We start from the raw sequence: 21171 nt of genomic DNA on the forward strand, positions 1-21171 counted from the left end.
TTTTATTCTTCTAAAAAAAAGAAATTATATTTTTGAGTTCTGTTATTTGGTCTATTATCTATAATCTATAAAACTAAAAACATTTGATTTTTGGTTAACCTCGTGATATTTTGTCGTATAAGTTTTTAAGATCTCACAATTTTACATGTCAATATTCTAATATATATTTTCAATCGAGTTTAAAATATATTATATATTTAAACACTCTTTTTTTTTTTTTTTTTGACAAACAAGGATGTCCAGATTTCTTTAAATAAGTAGAATAAATTTTATATACAAACACAACCATAATAAATACCTATTAATAATTATTATAATTATATATTTAAGAGTAATGCTAAAGCCACAAACTACTGCTGATGTAGCAAATTCTTTTTAGTTCTAATATGGGTTCACCACTAACATCACATTTATGTTTATCAATGATTATTTGAAAATTACTAAAGTCGCAGTTTGTAAAATTTTTATAAAATAGTTTGTGTCTGTAGCGTTACTCTATATTAATAGTTACATATAACACAAGATTTAAGTTGTAAATTGAAACATACCCAAGGCCCAACCCAAAACAAAAAAAAAAAGAAGGCAAAAACCACATTTTCGTCCCTAACTTTTTTTTTCCACCGCTTTTAGTCCATATCCTACCATTACATCAAAGACGGAAAATGCACATGTGGTAAACAACATAATTAAAAAATATTAACACAAGATTTAAGTTGTAAATTGAAACATACCTAAGGCCCAACCCAAAAAAAAAAAAAGGCGAAAACCACATTTTCACGTGATTCCACTTTGGTCCCTAACGTTTTTTTCCACTACTTTTAGTCCTTGTCTTGAAAAACGCATATTGTTTTTGTCCCTACCGTTACATGAGAGATGGAAAATGCACACGTGGCAAACAGCATAATTAAAAAATATTAAAAAAATAATTCCTTTAATTTTAAAATAAAATAAAATTTTACTTATCATGTAATTATTTAAATAATAATTGTTCTTCATGTTCTTCCCCCAAAGAACATGGTTGCCCAGAAAATTAAACTATAGATCCACATAAAAACACAAGCCCAGATTTTCTAGCATTTTCTTGCCCTTTCTTGTCAACCAAACACAAAAACACAAACACAAACTGATTTCTAGCAAGAACAAAAACACAAACACAAACCCAGCAACAGATCTTCCTTGTCATCCAAACACAAAAGCAACAAACACAAACCCAGTTAGAAGCAAACAACCAACCCCATCGGCCACCACCAAATATCACTACCAATCATAGGCGAAACCTATTGGCACCGCCAAAGCCTAACCCTTTAACCACCAAACCCATTTGCACCACCAACCCCATCGGCGAAACCCACTGACACCACCGAACCAACCAATCATCGGCCAAACCCATTTGCACCATCGAACTCACCAATCACCGGCCAAACCCACAAAGTTGAGACCCCAAAAATACAAAGAAATTTCACAACAAATCCACCATAAAACAAACCTATAACAAACCTCAGTTTTGTTCTCAAACTCGAAATCAATAGTGGAGAAACCAAGATTTGACGCGTTCGTAGTGGTGGTGGTCAACGGCGATGGACTAAGATTGTGGTTTTAGCCTTGGATGCCTTACGGTGAAAAAAAAAAAAAGGAGAGAGAGATAAAGCCGGTGATGCACAATGGTGAACTCCAGAGATGGTGAATGGTGGTCTGAGGAAGGAGTAGCACAGCTTGAGTTTGTCCATGAAGGTTCAAGACGTGAGAGAGAGAGAGAGAGAGAGAGAGATAGCAGAGAGCGTGAGAGAGGGAGAGTAGTGGCCAGTGACTGAGAGAGAGAGGGAGTCAAAGACTCGTATATGAAATAAAAAAATAATTTATTTCAATGATTTGAAATGGGAAAAAAAGGACGAGAGTTAATGCATGAGAAGAACACTTAGATGAAACTGTTTTTAATTGTTTGCTTCTAACTGGGTTTGTGTTTGTTGCTTTTGTGTTTGGTTGACAAGGAAGATCCGTTGCTAGGTTTGTGTTTGTATTTTTGTTCTTGCTGGAAATCAGTTTGTGTTTGTGTTTTTGTGATTGGTTGACAAGAAAGGGCAAGAAAATGCTAGAAAATGAAGAACAATTATTATTTAAATAATAAAATGATAAGTAAAATTTTATTAAATTTTAAAATTAAAGGAATCATTTTTTTAATATTTTTTAATTTTGCCGTTTGTCGCGTGTGCGTTTCCCGTCTTTAATGTAATAGTAGGAGAAAAAACGAGATGTATTTTCTAAAAAAGGTACTAAAAGAGGTGAAAAAAAAAAAAAGAACCAAAATGAAAATCACTTGAAAATATAGAGATGAAAATGTGATTTTTGCAAAAAAAAAAAAAAAATCCAGTTAAATTGTTTAAACATCCCAGATGGCAATACGCTGACGTGGGCGGCCAAACTCAAACCTCAATAAAGAAAGGATAAAGCTGGAAACTCGAACCCCCCACAGTATTTCCAGCGAAAAAACAAATACTGTACAATTTGGCGCCAGCCAGCCCACCAGAGTTAAAAACTTAAAACTTCAAAAAAAAAAAAATTTGCCGCGTAAAAAAGTACAAAAATGAAAAGTGAAAATATAAGCGGCGGGACAATAGAAGAGAGAAGAGAATAAAAAAGAAAAAACAATTGAATTGAATGAAACCCATTTCCCGCCAAAAAGGCCAGCTACAAAAACTTCATTACCTCCCTCTCTTTTCTCTATTCTTCTTCTTCTTCAGATCCCTCCAAACAAAGAAAAAGAAAAACACCAAAATCATCTAGAGAGAGAGAGAGAGAATGACGAAGTGTGTGAGTCCAGATGCGATCTCGACTATTCTGGCGAACCCCTCGCCGGAATCTTCCTCCGATGTCCCTGAGATCGTCGTTCAGGTCATGGATCTCAAGGCCACCGGTGCTTCCGGTAACCGTTTTATGTGAGTTTCTTTTTCTTTTAACTCTTCCTCTCTATTCCCATTTTATATTTTGTTATTTGGTGTTTGAGGAAATTGAAGTTTCTATCATTTCACTGACCCTGGTGAAATAAATATGATTAATTAATTAATTAATTAGTATTACCAGTTTGACATTTCTATTGTCTCTGAGATTTCTTGTATGTTGAAGTTTACACGTATGATTGTCGTTGCTTTGTGCCTAAAAATTTGGGTATATTCGTTAATTGACAACAAATGTTCTTGTCTGGTTTTCATAATGTGCATGATATTGGGTCAAATAATCTGAATCTGAAAAAGATTCTCTCAGTGTTTGGTTTTGGATAATCAGTTTGTTTTTCTCAACAAGCTTGCCTTCCAAAGCAAATCGAGCTTCAGATTTAGGTTTGAATATCTGGGTTTTTTATTTTTTAAGTTAAACAGTAGTGTGATAATTTAGATTGATTGGATTTGGGTCAAGACAAGTCATGGTTTAATTGGTAGGTGGTAGCAAAAGATTTACTGTGAATACAAAGCAAATTGAGTGTCAAACTTAGGTCAGAATATTTGGGGGTTTTTTTTTTGGGGGGGGGGGGGGGGGGGGGAGGGGGGGTGGGGTGTTCTATAAATTGAACAATAATGTGAATTGATTGGATTTGGGTCAAGCCAAGTCATGGTTCAATTGGAAGGCGGTAGCAAACGATTTACTATTGACTATATATACGAATTGTAATTTACTTGGAGCTTAAGAAATTTTCATTTTTTGCTTGTAGGTTTACAGCTAATGATGGAAAGATGAAGCTAAGGGGAATTCTCCCAACAAACATGGGTTCCGAGGTCATGTCTGGAAATATTCAGAACCTGGGTCTGATTCGCATTCTTGATTATACTCTCAACGACATTCCGAATAAGCCTGAGAAGTAAGCATAGATTCTGACAAAAAATTTCCTTGTTTAAGTTATTGGTCTCTGCAAGCCTAATTATTAATTTAATGTGTGGATTTTGAAATTGTTTTGCTGTCTCAGGTATCTGATTGTCACAAAATGTGAGGTGGTTTCTCCGCCACTTGAAATGGAGGTCAAATCCGAGGTCAAGAGTGAGGAAACTGGTATTGTATTGAGGCCAAAGCAAGAAAATGAGATTAAGAGCGAGGTAAAAAGTGAAGTGCCTGGGATTTTTTTGAAGCCAAAGCAGGAAATTGTTTCTAAATCAGCTGCTCAGATAGTACATGAACAGCACCAAAAGTATGTGATCTTGTTTGTGATATCTAATAGCATGTGCTATTTGATTCTTCTAGTTTTGTGAAGCATGTGCACTAACAATCTCTTTCTTTTGGAAATTCAGTATGGCCCCAGCTGCACGGATGTCAATGACGCGAAGAGTTTTCCCTCTGGTGTCCTTGAACCCCTACCAAGGTAGTTGGACCATAAAGGTTCGTGTCACAAGCAAAGGAAGTATGCGTACCTATAAGAACGCGAGAGGAGAAGGCTGTGTTTTCAATGTAGAGTTAACAGATGAAGATGTAAGCCTAAAACAAAAAAACTCTTTGTTTAAAATGTTACATTTCCCATTTTAATAAATCATATTGGTTATACATTGTTATTGGACTTTTGGCTGTATGGTAAATGTGATGGTTTGGTTCCTTTGTTTCAGGGCACACAAATACAAGCAACAATGTTCAATGAAGCTGCAAAGAAATTCTATGACAGGTTTCAATTGGGGAAGGTATATTTCATTTCAAGGGGGACTCTAAGACTTGCTAATAAGCAGTTTAAGACAGTGAAAAATGATTATGAAATGACCTTGAATGAGAATTCTGAAGTAGAAGAGGCTAGCAATGAAGAAACTTTTGTTCCTGAAACAACATTCAATTTTGTCCCAATTGATAGTTTAGGTCCTTATGTCAATGGGACGGAGCTTGTGGGTAAGATCACACTCTTACCATTTGTGTTAAATGGTTTTGTATTTTCTTTTCATGCATAATGAATGTTTATGACCACAAATTTCAGATGTCATTGGTGTTGTTCAAAATGTCTCCTCTACAATGAGCATTCGGAGGAAGAGCAACAATGATACTATCCCAAAGCGTGATATTACTATTGCTGATGAGACGTGAGTTTATGCTTGGTGCTGACTGCTATTTTTTATGTTCTTGTCCTGTGTGTTATATTAAAACCATGAATGCCTGAATTGCAGGAAAAAGACAGTTGTGGTCTCCTTGTGGAATGACCTTGCAACAAGTGTGGGGCAGGAATTGCTGGATATTGCAGATAAATCACCTATAGTTGCAATTAAATCCCTCAAAGTTGGGGATTTTCAAGGTAAACCTAGTTTTAAGCTTAATTCAGTTGCAACTATTGGTATTCTCTAGAAAGAAAGGAAAATGGGGTTCAACTCATGATGTATGCTCTACATGTTTTTAGGTGTATCTTTGTCAGCACTGAGCAGAAGTGTTGCGCTTGTAAATCCTGATTTACCTGAAGCAAAGAAGTTGAGATCCTGGTATGTAATTGTCAGAAGGCTATTGCCCTCTTGTCTTGGCCTTTTAGCTGTGATTTTTAAGTAAAAATTTTTTATCGACAGGTATGATTCTGAGGGTAAAGAAAGTTCAATGGCATCTGTCAGTTCTGGTATGAGTCCATCATCAAAGAGTGGTTCAAGGTCAATGTACTCTGATCGGGTCTCTCTTTCTCACATACAGAAGAACCCATCCTTGGGTGATGAAAAGGTATTATATCAGGAGCTCTTCACTGTAAAAAAATTTCCTTAAAGAATTTGATATGTTTTTTAAAGGGATGATAATGGTTTTTAAAAGGGAATGTCTTCATCTATGGAAATTTTGTAATGTTTTAAAAAGTTCACATATTGCTGCAGTTGTAAAAATTAAACAATTTAAGGTTGATTTTGTCTTGCCATTGGACATTCAGTTTTAGTGATCTGAACTGTGTTTGCATTGGCTAGCCTGTATTTTTCAGCATTAGAGGATACATAAGCTTCATCAAGCCTGATCAGGCAATGTGGTACCGGGCTTGCAAAGCTTGCAACAAGAAAGTGACAGAGGCTTTGGGGTCTGGGTATTGGTGTGAAGCATGCCAGAAAAATGATGAGGAGTGCAATTTAAGGTGAGAGTTGGGAAATTTGACAACTGGAATCAATATAAAGTTCAATTTGCTTAGGGCTTCTAGCCTTCTAACTTTAATTTTGTTTTTTTCTTTTAGATACATAATGGTAGTCAAAATTTCTGATGCAAGTGGTGAAGCTTTTTTATCTGTCTTTAATGAGGAAGCGGAGAAAATTGTTGGGTGCTCTGCTGATGAGCTTGATAAGTTGAAATCAGAGGTAAACGACCGATAAAATAATTGACTCCTTAAATTTATTATGTAAACCCAAAAAAAAAAAAAAAAGGGAACTACTTTCTAATTCTTTTCACCATTTTGATATTTTCAGGAGGGGGAGGAGAATCCATACCAACTAAAATTGAAGCAAGCCACCTGGAATTCTCATCTTTTCCGGGTTAGTGTTGCTCAGAATGAGTACAATAATGAGAAGAAGCAAAGGATCACAGTCAGGGCTGTTGCTCCTGTTGATTTTGCTGCTGAATCAAGATTTTTGCTTGAAGAGATCTCAAAGATGAGAGTTTCTAAATAGGGTAGTTTAGTCTATTTGGTATTATTTTGATGCTGTCCAGGCAATATTCCTCTTGATCACCTTGAATCTTAAGATAAGTTTTCCTTCAAACCATTCCATGTAATATATGTTTCTCAAGATGATTAATACAGGCGCTTTTGTTAGATACTTAGGATGCACTTGAAATGTTTCTATTACTAATTCCTCATATAATGGTTGGATGCTGCTGATATATAAATTTGGACAATGCATAGTGCTCACCTATACAATGAGTCTGATATTAAGCACTGAAGAGCTGTATCATCTTGTTTTCTAGGGGAGAATTGTGAAAATCAAGTTTTACCAAAGAGCAGGTGCTGGTCATGATTTGCTTAAATGGTGGCATACTTGGTTTTGAGAAATTTTTTTTTTTTTTTTGATTTTTGAGAAATTGTGAGTACTGGGTTGCTAGTTAGAAGTTAGCGATGTCTCAGTCATGAATTAATGGGATTGAAACCCAGTTATTTGACTTGTAACCGCATCATATGGTTGCTTTACAAATGTAATACTTTTGTTTTTACAAATTAAATCTTTAGCCCATCTTAAACCCCTAAATATAATGTTATTCCCCTTATGAAAATCCCATTATTTATTTATTACTTTGAAATTATAGTGACCAAACTTCACTCATAAACTGATAATGATTTCCAAATTAGATCAAGATCCTCTAGAGTTTTCTAACCTTTCATTTATAATAAAAAGTCCAAATTATGCTCTATCATTGAGGCAAGTGGCTATTATTGCTTTAAGGGTTTTGTTATTAAATCAATAACATGCCTTATCACCACATTTACTCTACTCTTCAACTCCTATCATTTCCTTTACATCTTTCTCTTATCATTTCCTCTTCTCCCACTCTACAATACATTGACCATTGCACCAATGGGATGCCCGCCTACAAGCTGGCGACCTTCAGACAACCCCCTATACAAGGTGAACTTTGATGGCGCTTTGTTTGACTCAGAACAATGCGCTGGTTGGGGTGTGGTTATTAGAAATGTAGTAGGACAGGTGGTGGTTTCTCTCAGCGAAAGAGCTTTGCTCCCTTTCACAGCCATTGAGGTGGAAGCAATGGCAGCTAGGCGGGCTTTAGTTCTCGCACTCCAAAACAACTCACTCCTAATCCCACTTTGGCCACATAGTAAAAGACATGCATTATCTTGCTCCTTGATTTTTAGAAATACATTATTCCCGTTTATGTAGGCAATGTTATACTATAGTTCACTTCCTAGTGAGGCGAGTAATATCTATTTCTCATGATCAAATTTGGGTGGAAGATACATCACCAGATGTTGTCTTTGTACTACATGCTAATTTTAACGGCTTCCCTTAATGCAATGCACTGTCTTTTTTCTCAAAAAAATAATGGATCAAAGAAGTGGTGGTTTTACATTCCCAGTCCTGATTGAAACAACAAGGGACATGCTATTTTTTAGAAAGCAACCCCCCCCTTTTTTTTATATATATATTTTTTTTATGGGTGACAAAAATTGAATTGAGGCCCATTTGCTCAAGTCCCAAGTCCATCTCGGAAAGAGTATTCTATAGAAAGCAATCATGGAAACATGGGGCACCATAGAAACTCAAGCTTTCACAATTCCATTGTTAATGTTTCAAGAATAAGTCTGAACAACCCCAAAAAAATCAAAGATTATATAAAGAAAAACCTTCATTTTATTAGATTGATAAACAAACCGCTTTTTCTCAACCAATGTGCAACTGGAGCACTGGCCAATTACAAAACTGTATACTGATTACCCCAGCAGCTAACACTAATTTTTCTTAGCAAGAAAATCACCCACTCATAAATTTCCTTAATTGAACAGATTCAATAATGTTATCCTACAAAGTAATTGCTATGAAAATTAATGATAAAAATATAGTGATACATTACACATACAGTTTGTTCTCTCATACCTTTTCATAGGAATTGACCAACAATGCAATTTTATGCAATAGTTTAGATGCACTGCTGTCACTATCATTTGAAGAATGAGAAGTCCATTCCTGATAACACCCACTCATAAATTTCCTTAATTGAACAGATTCAATAATGTTATCCTACAAAGTAATTGCTATGAAAATTAATGATAAAAATATAGTGATACATTACACATACAGTTTGTTCTCTCATACCTTTTCATAGGAATTGACCAACAATGCAATTTTATGCAATAGTTTAGATGCACTGCTGTCACTATCATTTGAAGAATGAGAAGTCCATTCCTGATAATTATTGAGGCTTCCTGTGAAGTCTGTAAAGATTCCATCAACTCCTATCTTGTGAATCCAGTAAGCATATTCCTGATATGGATCTTGATGAAAGTTGAAGTGTAAGAACTGATTCTCATTGCGGAAAGTGTATGGGTGAACCTGCATTTAAATCAACATGACAAATTGCCACTCAGCTCAAGGTATCCGTAATAAATTATTAATTATGCAATTAAAGAAAGTCAAGAATTTCCAGCCAAACAAATCTGAAAGAAGAAAATGAAATCAATTAACACATTTGGACGGTGATCTGATCCATACAAGCCATGCAATATGAGTATGCCGTGTTTCTGAAGAGAATAATTAAGAGAATTTGATATGAAATGCTTCTTCTTAATTTGCCACTGTCACAAAATCTCACTGGCTTTTTGGAAAAAATTATAAATTAAGCTATCCAGCCAATTTATGAATCCAAACAGTGCAAATTATAATCATCAACCTTATTTACCGTCTCAAAATTTTATTTATTTATTTTTTGGAGATTGGTAAATAGAGGAGGAAGGGAGAGCTGAGATTCAAACCCTAAACATAGAGCATCACAAAGGATACCATTTATCTTCTCAACTTGTCATTTGAGAAATAAAGTTAATAGAAGTTTTATGTCCATTCCTAAAGTTATGTAAGAACTTCTTTATAAATAGTTTGATGACGCATAGTTATTGATTTCCTTAAAAAGGATTTATATGTACAACCCATATAGCCGTTCCTTAGCCCAACTCATACAAGTACAACTCTCTCAATTTTGTTATTCCCTTCGATTGTGCCCATGACAAAAATTGGATCCCTGGACCCATTCGTTAATAGAAGTTTTATGTCCATTCCTAAAGTTATGTAAGAACTTCTTTATAAATAGTTTGATGACGCATAATTATTGATTTCCTTAAAAAGGATTTATATGTACAACCCATATAGCCGTTCCTTAGCCCAACTCATACAAGTACAACTCTCTCAATTTTGTTATTCCCTTCGATTGCACCCATGACAAAAATTGGATCCCTGGACCCATTCTTCTCTCCCAGTATGATACTTGCACTGTGGTGCTACAAGGCGGTAGAGCCCTTAGCACAGTGATTAGCATGAAACTATCACAGTGACCACTGAGTGCCACAGATCAGTGCAAAGAAAAGGCATATTCTATTCACCCCATAAAAACTTTATTCAACATTTGGGCAGTAAGTTAAAATACGGGCTTTGTATTTTGTGCTACCCCATTTGCTCTCATCAAAGATGAGGAAACTTTTAAACAAAAAACAAAGTTGAATAGACATGTACAAAATAACAATGTGACATAGAAGAAAAAGGTAACAATGACAACCCTGAATCATTTATAATATTACCACCGTCACCCAGATAAACTTTGGACAGAAGAAGTGTGTACCTGTAGGTTATGGGCGTGTGCTCTGGCAACAAGATCAGTAGGCGTTAGCAAATAATTATCTTTAACAGGAACCACTGTATCCTTCCAAGGTCCAATGCCCTCCACATATTGCTTAATGTACTGAAAGTAACTATCTGAAGTAATTTCCCAATACGACTGCATGTCATCAAAGTCATCTTAATCCATTAGAAATCTAGGCATTGAACATTCAAGAAGGAAATAAAAATCATACTGCATAAACCAGTAACTGGTGAGGGTAAACGTGAACAAGAAACACCATGTAAATTTTGGTACTAGAAGACCATGGTTTATGACCAAACAATGAGTTATGCAAACAGTCAAATGTCTTTCAACTACTGGCTCATTACAAAATTATCTATTTTAGGGAGTTAATGGTCAATTGTCAACCAAGTAAATAATTAAGTTATGCTATAGGAGATATATTGTTTCTTGGGTAATGCTTTACTCGATGATGGAGCTTCTATCATGTTCGAAAGGGCACTTTGGTAAGAGAGATAATTTGGAAAGCAGCACCTTTGTGCTTAATGTGGAGTCTTTAGAGGGAAAGAACAAAACTTGATTAAATTGAAGTTCTTATTTTTGAAGACCCTTTATGACTGGACATCGACCTCCACCCTTTTCTACTATGGACTTTCTAGAGTTCTTGGATCCCTTGAACTTTTGTTAGTCATCTTTGTATTTGTTTTTATATTTTCTGCTAGTTTTTGTTTGGGCTTTTCCTTTGTATACTTCCTGTGTACTAGGATTGTACCTCTTTTTGCAATTTTTTATTGAATTTTTATACTCATAAGAAAATGGTTTTAATAAACATTCTTTTTAAGGGAAAGAAACGTTTAATTAATTAGGAACAGTAGGAGGTTTCAGAAATCAGGGGGTTGGTGGATTCTGTTCAAAACAAGCAGTTTCTTTGGTGATTTGGAAAACGTTATCTGCTCCTTTTGTATATGTGATACGAAGCCTCAAAGCATCACAACTGCACTGAGGTTGCATGTTGTTGCCTGTTTCTAACATTGTCATGATCTTCACATTTATGCAGTCTAAAACATTATTAGCTAGATAAGAGACATGTGACATTTATTTGATTTTTATATGCCACATGTTTTACATCTAAATAAAAATTGGAGGGCATTGGAGAATTCAAAGGGAGGGGATCTTTGCAAGGGACCTAAATATGAATGCGATGTTCCCAGACCGTAACCTCACCTAGTACAATTTAATCCAAAAACTTGTAGTGAACAATAGTGTAAAAGTAATCAAATAAATTAAGTAGGTCATCCATAGGAGGGGGCTTTATTTTGAGTAACTATTCCTGGGGAGGTTACACTAGAGAGAACACAAACCTGATTAGTGTCTTGAGTTGGAACAGTAACATCATCAATTAAGAAGATCTTGGGCAAGTCTGTCTGATTTGAAACATATATTAGTGAGGTTGGAGCAAACGACTGGATAAAGGCAGGTTGTGCCAACCACTCTTTTGACAAATATGAACCCTTGTATCCATACTTCTTAAGTGTCTCCACAAACTTATCCTCAAATCTCTTACCACCCGGCCACTTCACCTGTTGAAGGTATCGACATCAGCGAAAGAGCTTTGCTCCCTTTCACAGCCATTGAGGTGGAAGCAATGGCAGCTAGGCGGGCTTTAGTTCTCGCACTCCAAAACAACTCACTCCTAATCCCACTTTGGCCACATAGTAAAAGACATGCATTATCTTGCTCCTTGATTTTTAGAAATACATTATTCCCGTTTATGTAGGCAATGTTATACTATAGTTCACTTCCTAGTGAGGCGAGTAATATCTATTTCTCATGATCAAATTTGGGTGGAAGATACATCACCAGATGTTGTCTTTGTACTACATGCTAATTTTAACGGCTTCCCTTAATGCAATGCACTGTCTTTTTTCTCAAAAAAATAATGGATCAAAGAAGTGGTGGTTTTACATTCCCAGTCCTGATTGAAACAACAAGGGACATGCTATTTTTTAGAAAGCAACCCCCCCCTTTTTTTTATATATATATTTTTTTTATGGGTGACAAAAATTGAATTGAGGCCCATTTGCTCAAGTCCCAAGTCCATCTCGGAAAGAGTATTCTATAGAAAGCAATCATGGAAACATGGGGCACCATAGAAACTCAAGCTTTCACAATTCCATTGTTAATGTTTCAAGAATAAGTCTGAACAACCCCAAAAAAATCAAAGATTATATAAAGAAAAACCTTCATTTTATTAGATTGATAAACAAACCGCTTTTTCTCAACCAATGTGCAACTGGAGCACTGGCCAATTACAAAACTGTATACTGATTACCCCAGCAGCTAACACTAATTTTTCTTAGCAAGAAAACCACCCACTCATAAATTTCCTTAATTGAACAGATTCAATAATGTTATCCTACAAAGTAATTGCTATGAAAATTAATGATAAAAATATAGTGATACATTACACATACAGTTTGTTCTCTCATACCTTTTCATAGGAATTGACCAACAATGCAATTTTATGCAATAGTTTAGATGCACTGCTGTCACTATCATTTGAAGAATGAGAAGTCCATTCCTGATAATTATTGAGGCTTCCTGTGAAGTCTGTAAAGATTCCATCAACTCCTATCTTGTGAATCCAGTAAGCATATTCCTGATATGGATCTTGATGAAAGTTGAAGTGTAAGAACTGATTCTCATTGCGGAAAGTGTATGGGTGAACCTGCATTTAAATCAACATGACAAATTGCCACTCAGCTCAAGGTATCCGTAATAAATTATTAATTATGCAATTAAAGAAAGTCAAGAATTTCCAGCCAAACAAATCTGAAAGAAGAAAATGAAATCAATTAACACATTTGGACGGTGATCTGATCCATACAAGCCATGCAATATGAGTATGCCGTGTTTCTGAAGAGAATAATTAAGAGAATTTGATATGAAATGCTTCTTCTTAATTTGCCACTGTCACAAAATCTCACTGGCTTTTTGGAAAAAATTATAAATTAAGCTATCCAGCCAATTTATGAATCCAAACAGTGCAAATTATAATCATCAACCTTATTTACCGTCTCAAAATTTTATTTATTTATTTTTTGGAGATTGGTAAATAGAGGAGGAAGGGAGAGCTGAGATTCAAACCCTAAACATAGAGCATCACAAAGGATACCATTTATCTTCTCAACTTGTCATTTGAGAAATAAAGTTAATAGAAGTTTTATGTCCATTCCTAAAGTTATGTAAGAACTTCTTTATAAATAGTTTGATGACGCATAATTATTGATTTCCTTAAAAAGGATTTATATGTACAACCCATATAGCCGTTCCTTAGCCCAACTCATACAAGTACAACTCTCTCAATTTTGTTATTCCCTTCGATTGCACCCATGACAAAAATTGGATCCCTGGACCCATTCTTCTCTCCCAGTATGATACTTGCACTGTGGTGCTACAAGGCGGTAGAGCCCTTAGCACAGTGATTAGCATGAAACTATCACAGTGACCACTGAGTGCCACAGATCAGTGCAAAGAAAAGGCATATTCTATTCACCCCATAAAAACTTTATTCAACATTTGGGCAGTAAGTTAAAATACGGGCTTTGTATTTTGTGCTACCCCATTTGCTCTCATCAAAGATGAGGAAACTTTTAAACAAAAAACAAAGTTGAATAGACATGTACAAAATAACAATGTGACATAGAAGAAAAAGGTAACAATGACAACCCTGAATCATTTATAATATTACCACCGTCACCCAGATAAACTTTGGACAGAAGAAGTGTGTACCTGTAGGTTATGGGCGTGTGCTCTGGCAACAAGATCAGTAGGCGTTAGCAAATAATTATCTTTAACAGGAACCACTGTATCCTTCCAAGGTCCAATGCCCTCCACATATTGCTTAATGTACTGAAAGTAACTATCTGAAGTAATTTCCCAATACGACTGCATGTCATCAAAGTCATCTTAATCCATTAGAAATCTAGGCATTGAACATTCAAAAAGGAAATAAAAATCATACTGCATAAACCAGTAACTGGTGAGGGTAAACGTGAACAAGAAACACCATGTAAATTTTGGTACTAGAAGACCATGGTTTATGACCAAACAATGAGTTATGCAAACAGTCAAATGTCTTTCAACTACTGGCTCATTACAAAATTATCTATTTTAGGGAGTTAATGGTCAATTGTCAACCAAGTAAATAATTAAGTTATGCTATAGGAGATATATTGTTTCTTGGGTAATGCTTTACTCGATGATGGAGCTTCTATCATGTTCGAAAGGGCACTTTGGTAAGAGAGATAATTTGGAAAGCAGCACCTTTGTGCTTAATGTGGAGTCTTTAGAGGGAAAGAACAAAACTTGATTAAATTGAAGTTCTTATTTTTGAAGACCCTTTATGACTGGACATCGACCTCCACCCTTTTCTACTATGGACTTTCTAGAGTTCTTGGATCCCTTGAACTTTTGTTAGTCATCTTTGTATTTGTTTTTATATTTTCTGCTAGTTTTTGTTTGGGCTTTTCCTTTGTATACTTCCTGTGTACTAGGATTGTACCTCTTTTTGCAATTTTTTATTGAATTTTTATACTCATAAGAAAATGGTTTTAATAAACATTCTTTTTAAGGGAAAGAAACGTTTAATTAATTAGGAACAGTAGGAGGTTTCAGAAATCAGGGGGTTGGTGGATTCTGTTCAAAACAAGCAGTTTCTTTGGTGATTTGGAAAACGTTATCTGCTCCTTTTGTATATGTGATACGAAGCCTCAAAGCATCACAACTGCACTGAGGTTGCATGTTGTTGCCTGTTTCTAACATTGTCATGATCTTCACATTTATGCAGTCTAAAACATTATTAGCTAGATAAGAGACATGTGACATTTATTTGATTCATGTTTTACATCTAAATAAAAATTGGAGGGCATTGGAGAATTCAAAGGGAGGGGATCTTTGCAAGGGACCTAAATATGAATGCGATGTTCCCAGACCGTAACCTCACCTAGTACAATTTAATCCAAAAACTTGTAGTGAACAATAGTGTAAAAGTAATCAAATAAATTAAGTAGGTCATCCATAGGAGGGGGCTTTATTTTGAGTAACTATTCCTGGGGAGGTTACACTAGAGAGAACACAAACCTGATTAGTGTCTTGAGTTGGAACAGTAACATCATCAATTAAGAAGATCTTGGGCAAGTCTGTCTGATTTGAAACATATATTAGTGAGGTTGGAGCAAACGACTGGATAAAGGCAGGTTGTGCCAACCACTCTTTTGACAAATATGAACCCTTGTATCCATACTTCTTAAGTGTCTCCACAAACTTATCCTCAAATCTCTTACCACCCGGCCACTTCACCTGTTGAAGGTATCGACTGATATGTTAGGGGAAATAGAATTGCTGTCTAAAAGAATGAATTAGCAATAAAAAACCAATTTCTTAACCATGATCATCTGTTATCAAGATGCTCTGGTAAACCACACCTCATGTCTTTCTTATGGAAAACATAGAAATAATAAGTGTTGTGCTTGTTTTCCATTAGCCTCATCGTTTAAAGTTTCCAACAATGTTACAGTTGCTTCTCTCTTAAGTTAAAGTCATACGCATTGTCTAAATCAGTGGGGAATGTTTTTGTGTTTATCCTAAGTTATTCTAGTGCAACCACGCAACTGCCCCCAAGGTGTATCAGCATTCAGTATGAAACCTAAAGGGGGGGGTAGTCATGGATCTAATGTCAGTAAGTTCTAAAGCAACCAATAATTTCCTGCACAATCGTTCTTTGTCGCAGATTTTAGAGAGAAATCACTCACGTGCTCATTGATAAAGACTGGATTTTTAATCTCCGGGTATATTCCAACAACTCTGGGAGCATCCAATGCAATTGCAATGTACTCTTCAAAGGTAATAATAGTAAACTTTCCTGATGAATACACCACAAAGAGAATATAGTTAAGTATATTAATATCTAACCAGACCAAAAGATAAAAATTTTCATTTACAACAAAAAATAAGTACAGAAATTAAAAAACTAGAAATTCCTAACATGTATAGCATATTGTATACAAGTTCTATATAATGATCTAGATCAGTATTGCCAAGGTACTAGATATTCACTTAAATCTTAAACAACTAATTTGTCTTTGTGGAGGGCATGAACACAAAGATTTTAGTTTCACCATGGCAGACAGAGAAAAACAAAAAGATTGAAAATAAGAGAAGGGACAAGTGATCAATAGTGAGTGCAATAAATCAAGTTTCATTGAATGAGCAAGTGGACTCAATTTAACACTAAATGACTCAAAACTATGTTTTGATGGGGAATTCATTTGCTTCAATACATTTGTGATAGTTAATACGCCAAACTCCCAGATAACTGAATTATTTACTAGTGCAGATTAATTTTTTATTGCTAAAGAAGCAACCCAAATGTTTCAATGCATTAATATACTGAACACAAAAACATAATCACAGTAAATCGGAGTATCCCTTTTCTGTACATCCTTTTAGGGACATATCTTTTTTCTTTTTCTTTTTTTCCCTTTTAAATAATGATTAACATGCCTTTCCCACTTCCTTGAGACACACAACTTTGGCCTCCTTGTCTCGTATTCTGCCAACTCAAATCATATACTCCTAGTAGTGCAGCATTTGGTTTTGGCGAGGAAAGAAATAGGAAATTAAATCAAATAAAATTTATGACAAATGTTGCTATGAATACACAGTTAAAATAAGTAATGCAAAGAATTTAGATGTAAAATGGTTAGTCAATAGTACTTTGTGCAAAGTAAACATTGTGCATCAACGAGTAGTTGTTCAGAAAAAAAAAAATCCAAAAAATCTATGTTCAAACCTAATCAATTAAAAAAATTGAAACCATATCTACTTTTTCACGGAGATTAGCATAGTGGGTTTAGTGGGGTAAGAGCATAATATGGGATATTAATTCATTTGGGCAATTCACATCTCCAACTTGCCTTTTCAGCTTACTAAGCTCTAGAGTTCTTAGGGTAACTCCGCCATAGAGTTCCAAAAATCCTATTAATTATTTTAAAACAGGTGGATGATATTTTACCACTCCATCTACATAACAAGTGCTATCACCATTCTAGTATTTTATTTAAATTATCAATGATGTCACAAAGTCCAATCCACTCATTTTAAAATGGATGGATATGATTTTAGGAATGCATGATTGAGTTACTCTAAGAAATCTACTCTAATCCTGCTAACCATAGCTGAGCAAAAGCCAATAAATTATGGATTTACAATATGATTCTTACCAGGCACATAATCCAATTATAACTACAGACCGAAAACATAGTAATTACAGGTTGTAGCCATTGTTAACCTCTTCCAAAATTTTGCATGATATTTAGCAAATCATGAACAAAAATGACATAGAGCAGTAAATAATCTTCACATAATCAAGTGAAGTAAAAAATGGGAATTTGAATTGGTTCAAAATATTTACAACAAAAAGGAACTAACCATTATATTGTTGATCCCGAAATGGGTACCTCTGCTTCACCCGCAATGACTTTAGTTCTTTTATGGTGAAATCAACTGTACATAATTCAAATAATTTTCAGTATTTCACACTTGATCAAATCTTGCAAAAGGACAAAATAACAGGAGGAGAAAAATGAAATAAAGACATTAATGATACTTAAAAGCACAAACACAGAATGCAAGCTTCAAGTTGGTTGGATACTCATGCATTAAGCTTGAACCTTGTCCCCATCATTACTATATGATCAATATTTGGAAACTATGACAAAAAAAAGTTGAAAGCTGAATGACTTCCATACCAGTAAAAAATCCAGTGGTATAGTTTCCTTGGACTTCATAGGTCCTTTTACGATTGGCAAACTCCTTGTGTTGAAGAATATCAGTGGTATCATCAAGTGTTACATCATGGAAGGATATAAGAACGCCATCTTTGGAAGAAAGGATATCGGTTTCAATGAAGTCTGCACCCTCTTCAATAGCTCTCTGCAATAAACAGTCATTTTTATGGTGTACATGTAATTTGAGAACAGGGAATAGGTTCATCAAGTTAATTGAGGAAAATACTTCCAATGGCCATACTTTCACATCCACCAGTGGCACCTCATATTAAATTTACATATTTGCAGAAAACATTGAAATTGAGCATGTTTTACTACACCAATTCGGCAAAGTACACATTTTTATTTGGGTAAAAATATACATGATATTTACACACACACACACACACACACAAATGACAAACACAGACATGGAGCCAAAACCTCTATATCGGCCATGCCCCCCAAAAATCTCACATTTTTAGATAACTCTAATTGGTGTGGATTGAAATACTGTGCAACCAACCAATATGAATAAGATCATTACAAGAAATGTGAAATTGGAATTTTTGAGCTCAGTGATTTTAATCTGCCATTCATCATGAACTACGCAATCTCAAGATGAGACATATGAATAGAATGGTTGAAAGAATATACGAATTTCTTTGATGGGCATGGCCACTTACCTGGTATGCAGGAGCAGTTTCTTCAGGAATCTCTCCATTTGAACCTCGATGTGCTATGTTATATGGACGAGAAGTTTGTAGGGGCTTTCTAGTGCCCTCAGCTACTTTACTAGGGAGTGGATAGAAAGGCCGTGCAACACACCCAACAATGAGAAAGAGAAATACCAAAGGGGAAAAGCCTGCCAGGTGGAGAACACCAAAATTTAAGTATCAAATATGTTACCTCAGAATCAGATAGAAACTATGATACAAGAGGCACAAACTGTTTCATATTTCCACACATTAGAAAAAAAATAAAGAACATAAACAATTATCAGATTTAAATATCTATATTGTATAAAAAAAATTGATCTGATAAAGTCACCATCAAATAGCAATACATTATTTCAAAATAGTTAATAAATTCTAGAAATGAGCATTGAGCCACACATAGTCTGCATATGGTCAGCTTTCTATTGTCAGCCAGGATTTGAAATGGGCCATGCCTCAAAATTTCATCAATGAAATAAATGAGACAGCACTATTACGGTATTACCGCATAAATAGCATTTCTTGATGGCAATTTGCAGCCTAAAAGGCTAAAACACATACGCATACTTGAAATTAATAAAATGATTGTTCATTTACAGCAATAATCTTTAAGGTAGGGATAAATCATCATTCCTACTGAGATCTATGACATTTAGACAAATAATATTGATTTGAAAAAAAAAATACTAAACTCAGATGTGTCTTAACTCCAAATCCTTGGGTACACTCTTAGTTGTGTGCGTGTGTGCCTGTATGTAATCTATAAAAATTCTTTGGTATTCTTTTACATCAGAATTCAGTCTTGAAAAGATATCCTAGAATAATAAAAAAGGGGGCTTGATAATAGAGGTGAGTCTAAAGGTATAATTCTTAACCTTAACCAAGATTTTTGAATGAAAGTCGAAAACAAAAAGAAAGGTGAATCGGTTGGGCATATGAAGCTTTTCTCCCAATCCGCTCTATCTTGGGCCTAATCTAGTCTTAGTAAAGGACATCATTAAGGACCCAAATTACTTGATAGCTGTAACAAACAGAACATTTAAGCATGGAGGACTACTTATAGCAAGACAAATGCATATCTATGCCAATACAATGTGTTGAATTATTTCCCATACATGAGTATCAGAAAACCAGTTGTCCCATTCAAACTAGCTTTAAAATAGGCACCTAAAATTAGACCCTGGTCATCAAATTTTAATTTTAATTTTTTTCATTTGGATCAGTGACCAAGTTCATCATTTGCCTAGAAAAAGAACTGCAGTACTCTTCCAACTCAGAACCCATCTCCTAAAGAAGCAAAAGGCACACATTCTCTGCAATCATCCCCCTTTTGTGATCATATAACAATGTTATACTAAACTCTGGAGTCCATAAATATCATTCCAGAGAAACCCAGAACCAATATCTACCAAGCACGGTGAACTGGCACACTTTCATTGGCCCCCTAAAAAAAATCCAATCATATACAATAATATTTGTCCAAAAATAGTTCAAACAGAAAGTCAAAACGTCTATACCAAAAGAAGTTATTAAAACCAAAACAAGGAGAAAAAAAAAAAAATGCAACCATTAAACAAGAACAAGAACAAGAAAACCAATATTAGAACCATATCCAACCACCCAAAAACATCAAAATCACATAAAAGAAGATAAAAATCTGCAAAACCCAGTAATTAATCATACACAAAAATTATCATATATATGAAACTTACAAGGTGAGAGAGCCATGGCACTGATCCTGCTTCTCTCGTATCTCTCTCCTGTGTTGCTTGGCTTAAACTTTTTGTTGTTGTTGTTGTGTTTCTCAGTTCATATGGACTTTGAAAAATAGTTATGGGCTTGTGTCAAAAACAAACGTTGCAATAAGCTTTCACGTGTAGCACAGAGGCTTTATATTATGATCTTATCTGAGGTTCTTTGACTTGGAGAATTAGAATGGACCAACTACCATATATAATCCAAGAATATTCTTTAAATATATTCGCCTTTTTCCCGTTAATTAGTCTAAACCACTATAATAATAAATATTTCATTATCAATAATAAATTAACAATGCATTTTAAATTTTGTTTATTTATTTTTTCGATGGAGAAAAATTTTCTCCAACTCATCATGCATTGATTTTCTGTTTGGGTTTGACTATTTTGCATACTAAAATATTTTCAGACAAATTTTTAAACTCCCTAAAATACCCATATTTTTAGTTAAATAATTTTAAATTTAAAAACACAAATCAGTTAAAATAGTAATTTACTATTTTTTTTAAACATTTCTAAGTTTTAGACTTTTTTCTTTTTCATTTACAAATAACTAATTAGAAAAAAAAATCATGTAAAGAAAGATCTGAGAATTAAGATATTATCTCAATCTCATTTTTAAACATT

The 21171-nt window shown here is 34.7% G+C and overlaps 3 protein-coding genes across 3 annotated transcripts; 1 reads left to right on the forward strand and 2 right to left on the reverse strand.

The window, feature by feature from the left end:
- The first annotated feature begins 2660 nt into the window (after window positions 1–2660).
- LOC112017680 (replication protein A 70 kDa DNA-binding subunit B) lies at window positions 2661–6722 on the forward strand. Its single transcript, XM_024050133.2, has 12 exons — window positions 2661–2933; window positions 3701–3847; window positions 3953–4171; window positions 4272–4449; window positions 4581–4851; window positions 4937–5039; window positions 5124–5248; window positions 5351–5429; window positions 5511–5655; window positions 5889–6049; window positions 6146–6266; window positions 6375–6722. The coding sequence occupies exons 1-12, from the start codon at window positions 2797–2799 to the stop codon at window positions 6573–6575; spliced, it is 1887 nt and encodes a 628-aa protein (XP_023905901.1). The 5' UTR covers window positions 2661–2796; the 3' UTR covers window positions 6576–6722.
- Window positions 6723–8613: 1891 nt separating this feature from the next.
- Window positions 8614–11840, reverse strand: LOC112003518 (glycerophosphodiester phosphodiesterase GDPD5-like; the record flags this gene model as incomplete). The annotated part of the gene is made up of 3 exons (XM_024035730.2): window positions 8614–8966; window positions 10243–10398; window positions 11604–11840. Coding segments are annotated over 3 exons (636 nt in total), but the record flags the coding sequence as incomplete, so codon positions are not given.
- Window positions 11841–12467: 627 nt separating this feature from the next.
- Window positions 12468–20703, reverse strand: LOC112017679 (glycerophosphodiester phosphodiesterase GDPD6). Its single transcript, XM_024050132.2, has 8 exons — window positions 20500–20703; window positions 18758–18936; window positions 18054–18237; window positions 17734–17808; window positions 16056–16165; window positions 15385–15603; window positions 14035–14190; window positions 12468–12970 (listed from the first exon to the last, which is right to left on the reverse strand). The coding sequence occupies exons 1-8, from the start codon at window positions 20513–20515 to the stop codon at window positions 12728–12730; spliced, it is 1182 nt and encodes a 393-aa protein (XP_023905900.1). The 5' UTR covers window positions 20516–20703; the 3' UTR covers window positions 12468–12727.
- Between the last annotated feature and the right edge of the window lie 468 nt (window positions 20704–21171).

Source organism: Quercus suber, unplaced genomic scaffold, assembly GCF_002906115.3.
Source record: "Quercus suber isolate HL8 unplaced genomic scaffold, Cork oak 2.0 scaffold_310, whole genome shotgun sequence".
NCBI classification, from domain to species: domain Eukaryota; kingdom Viridiplantae; phylum Streptophyta; class Magnoliopsida; order Fagales; family Fagaceae; genus Quercus; species Quercus suber.

Coding starts and splice junctions, on each gene's coding strand:
- LOC112017680 (XM_024050133.2), top strand. CDS start 2,797: ATGACGAAGTGTGTGAGTCCAGATGCGATCTCGACTATTCTGGCGAAC. Junction 4,172..4,271: donor GTACATGAACAGCACCAAAA/GTATGTGATCTT, acceptor TTGGAAATTCAG/TATGGCCCCAGCTGCACGGA. Junction 5,249..5,350: donor CAAAGTTGGGGATTTTCAAG/GTAAACCTAGTT, acceptor ACATGTTTTTAG/GTGTATCTTTGTCAGCACTG.
- LOC112017679 (XM_024050132.2), bottom strand. Junction 18,238..18,757: donor AAACTGCTCCTGCATACCAG/GTAAGTGGCCAT, acceptor TGTTTATTGCAG/AGAGCTATTGAAGAGGGTGC. Junction 17,809..18,053: donor TACCACTGGATTTTTTACTG/GTATGGAAGTCA, acceptor AATTATGTACAG/TTGATTTCACCATAAAAGAA.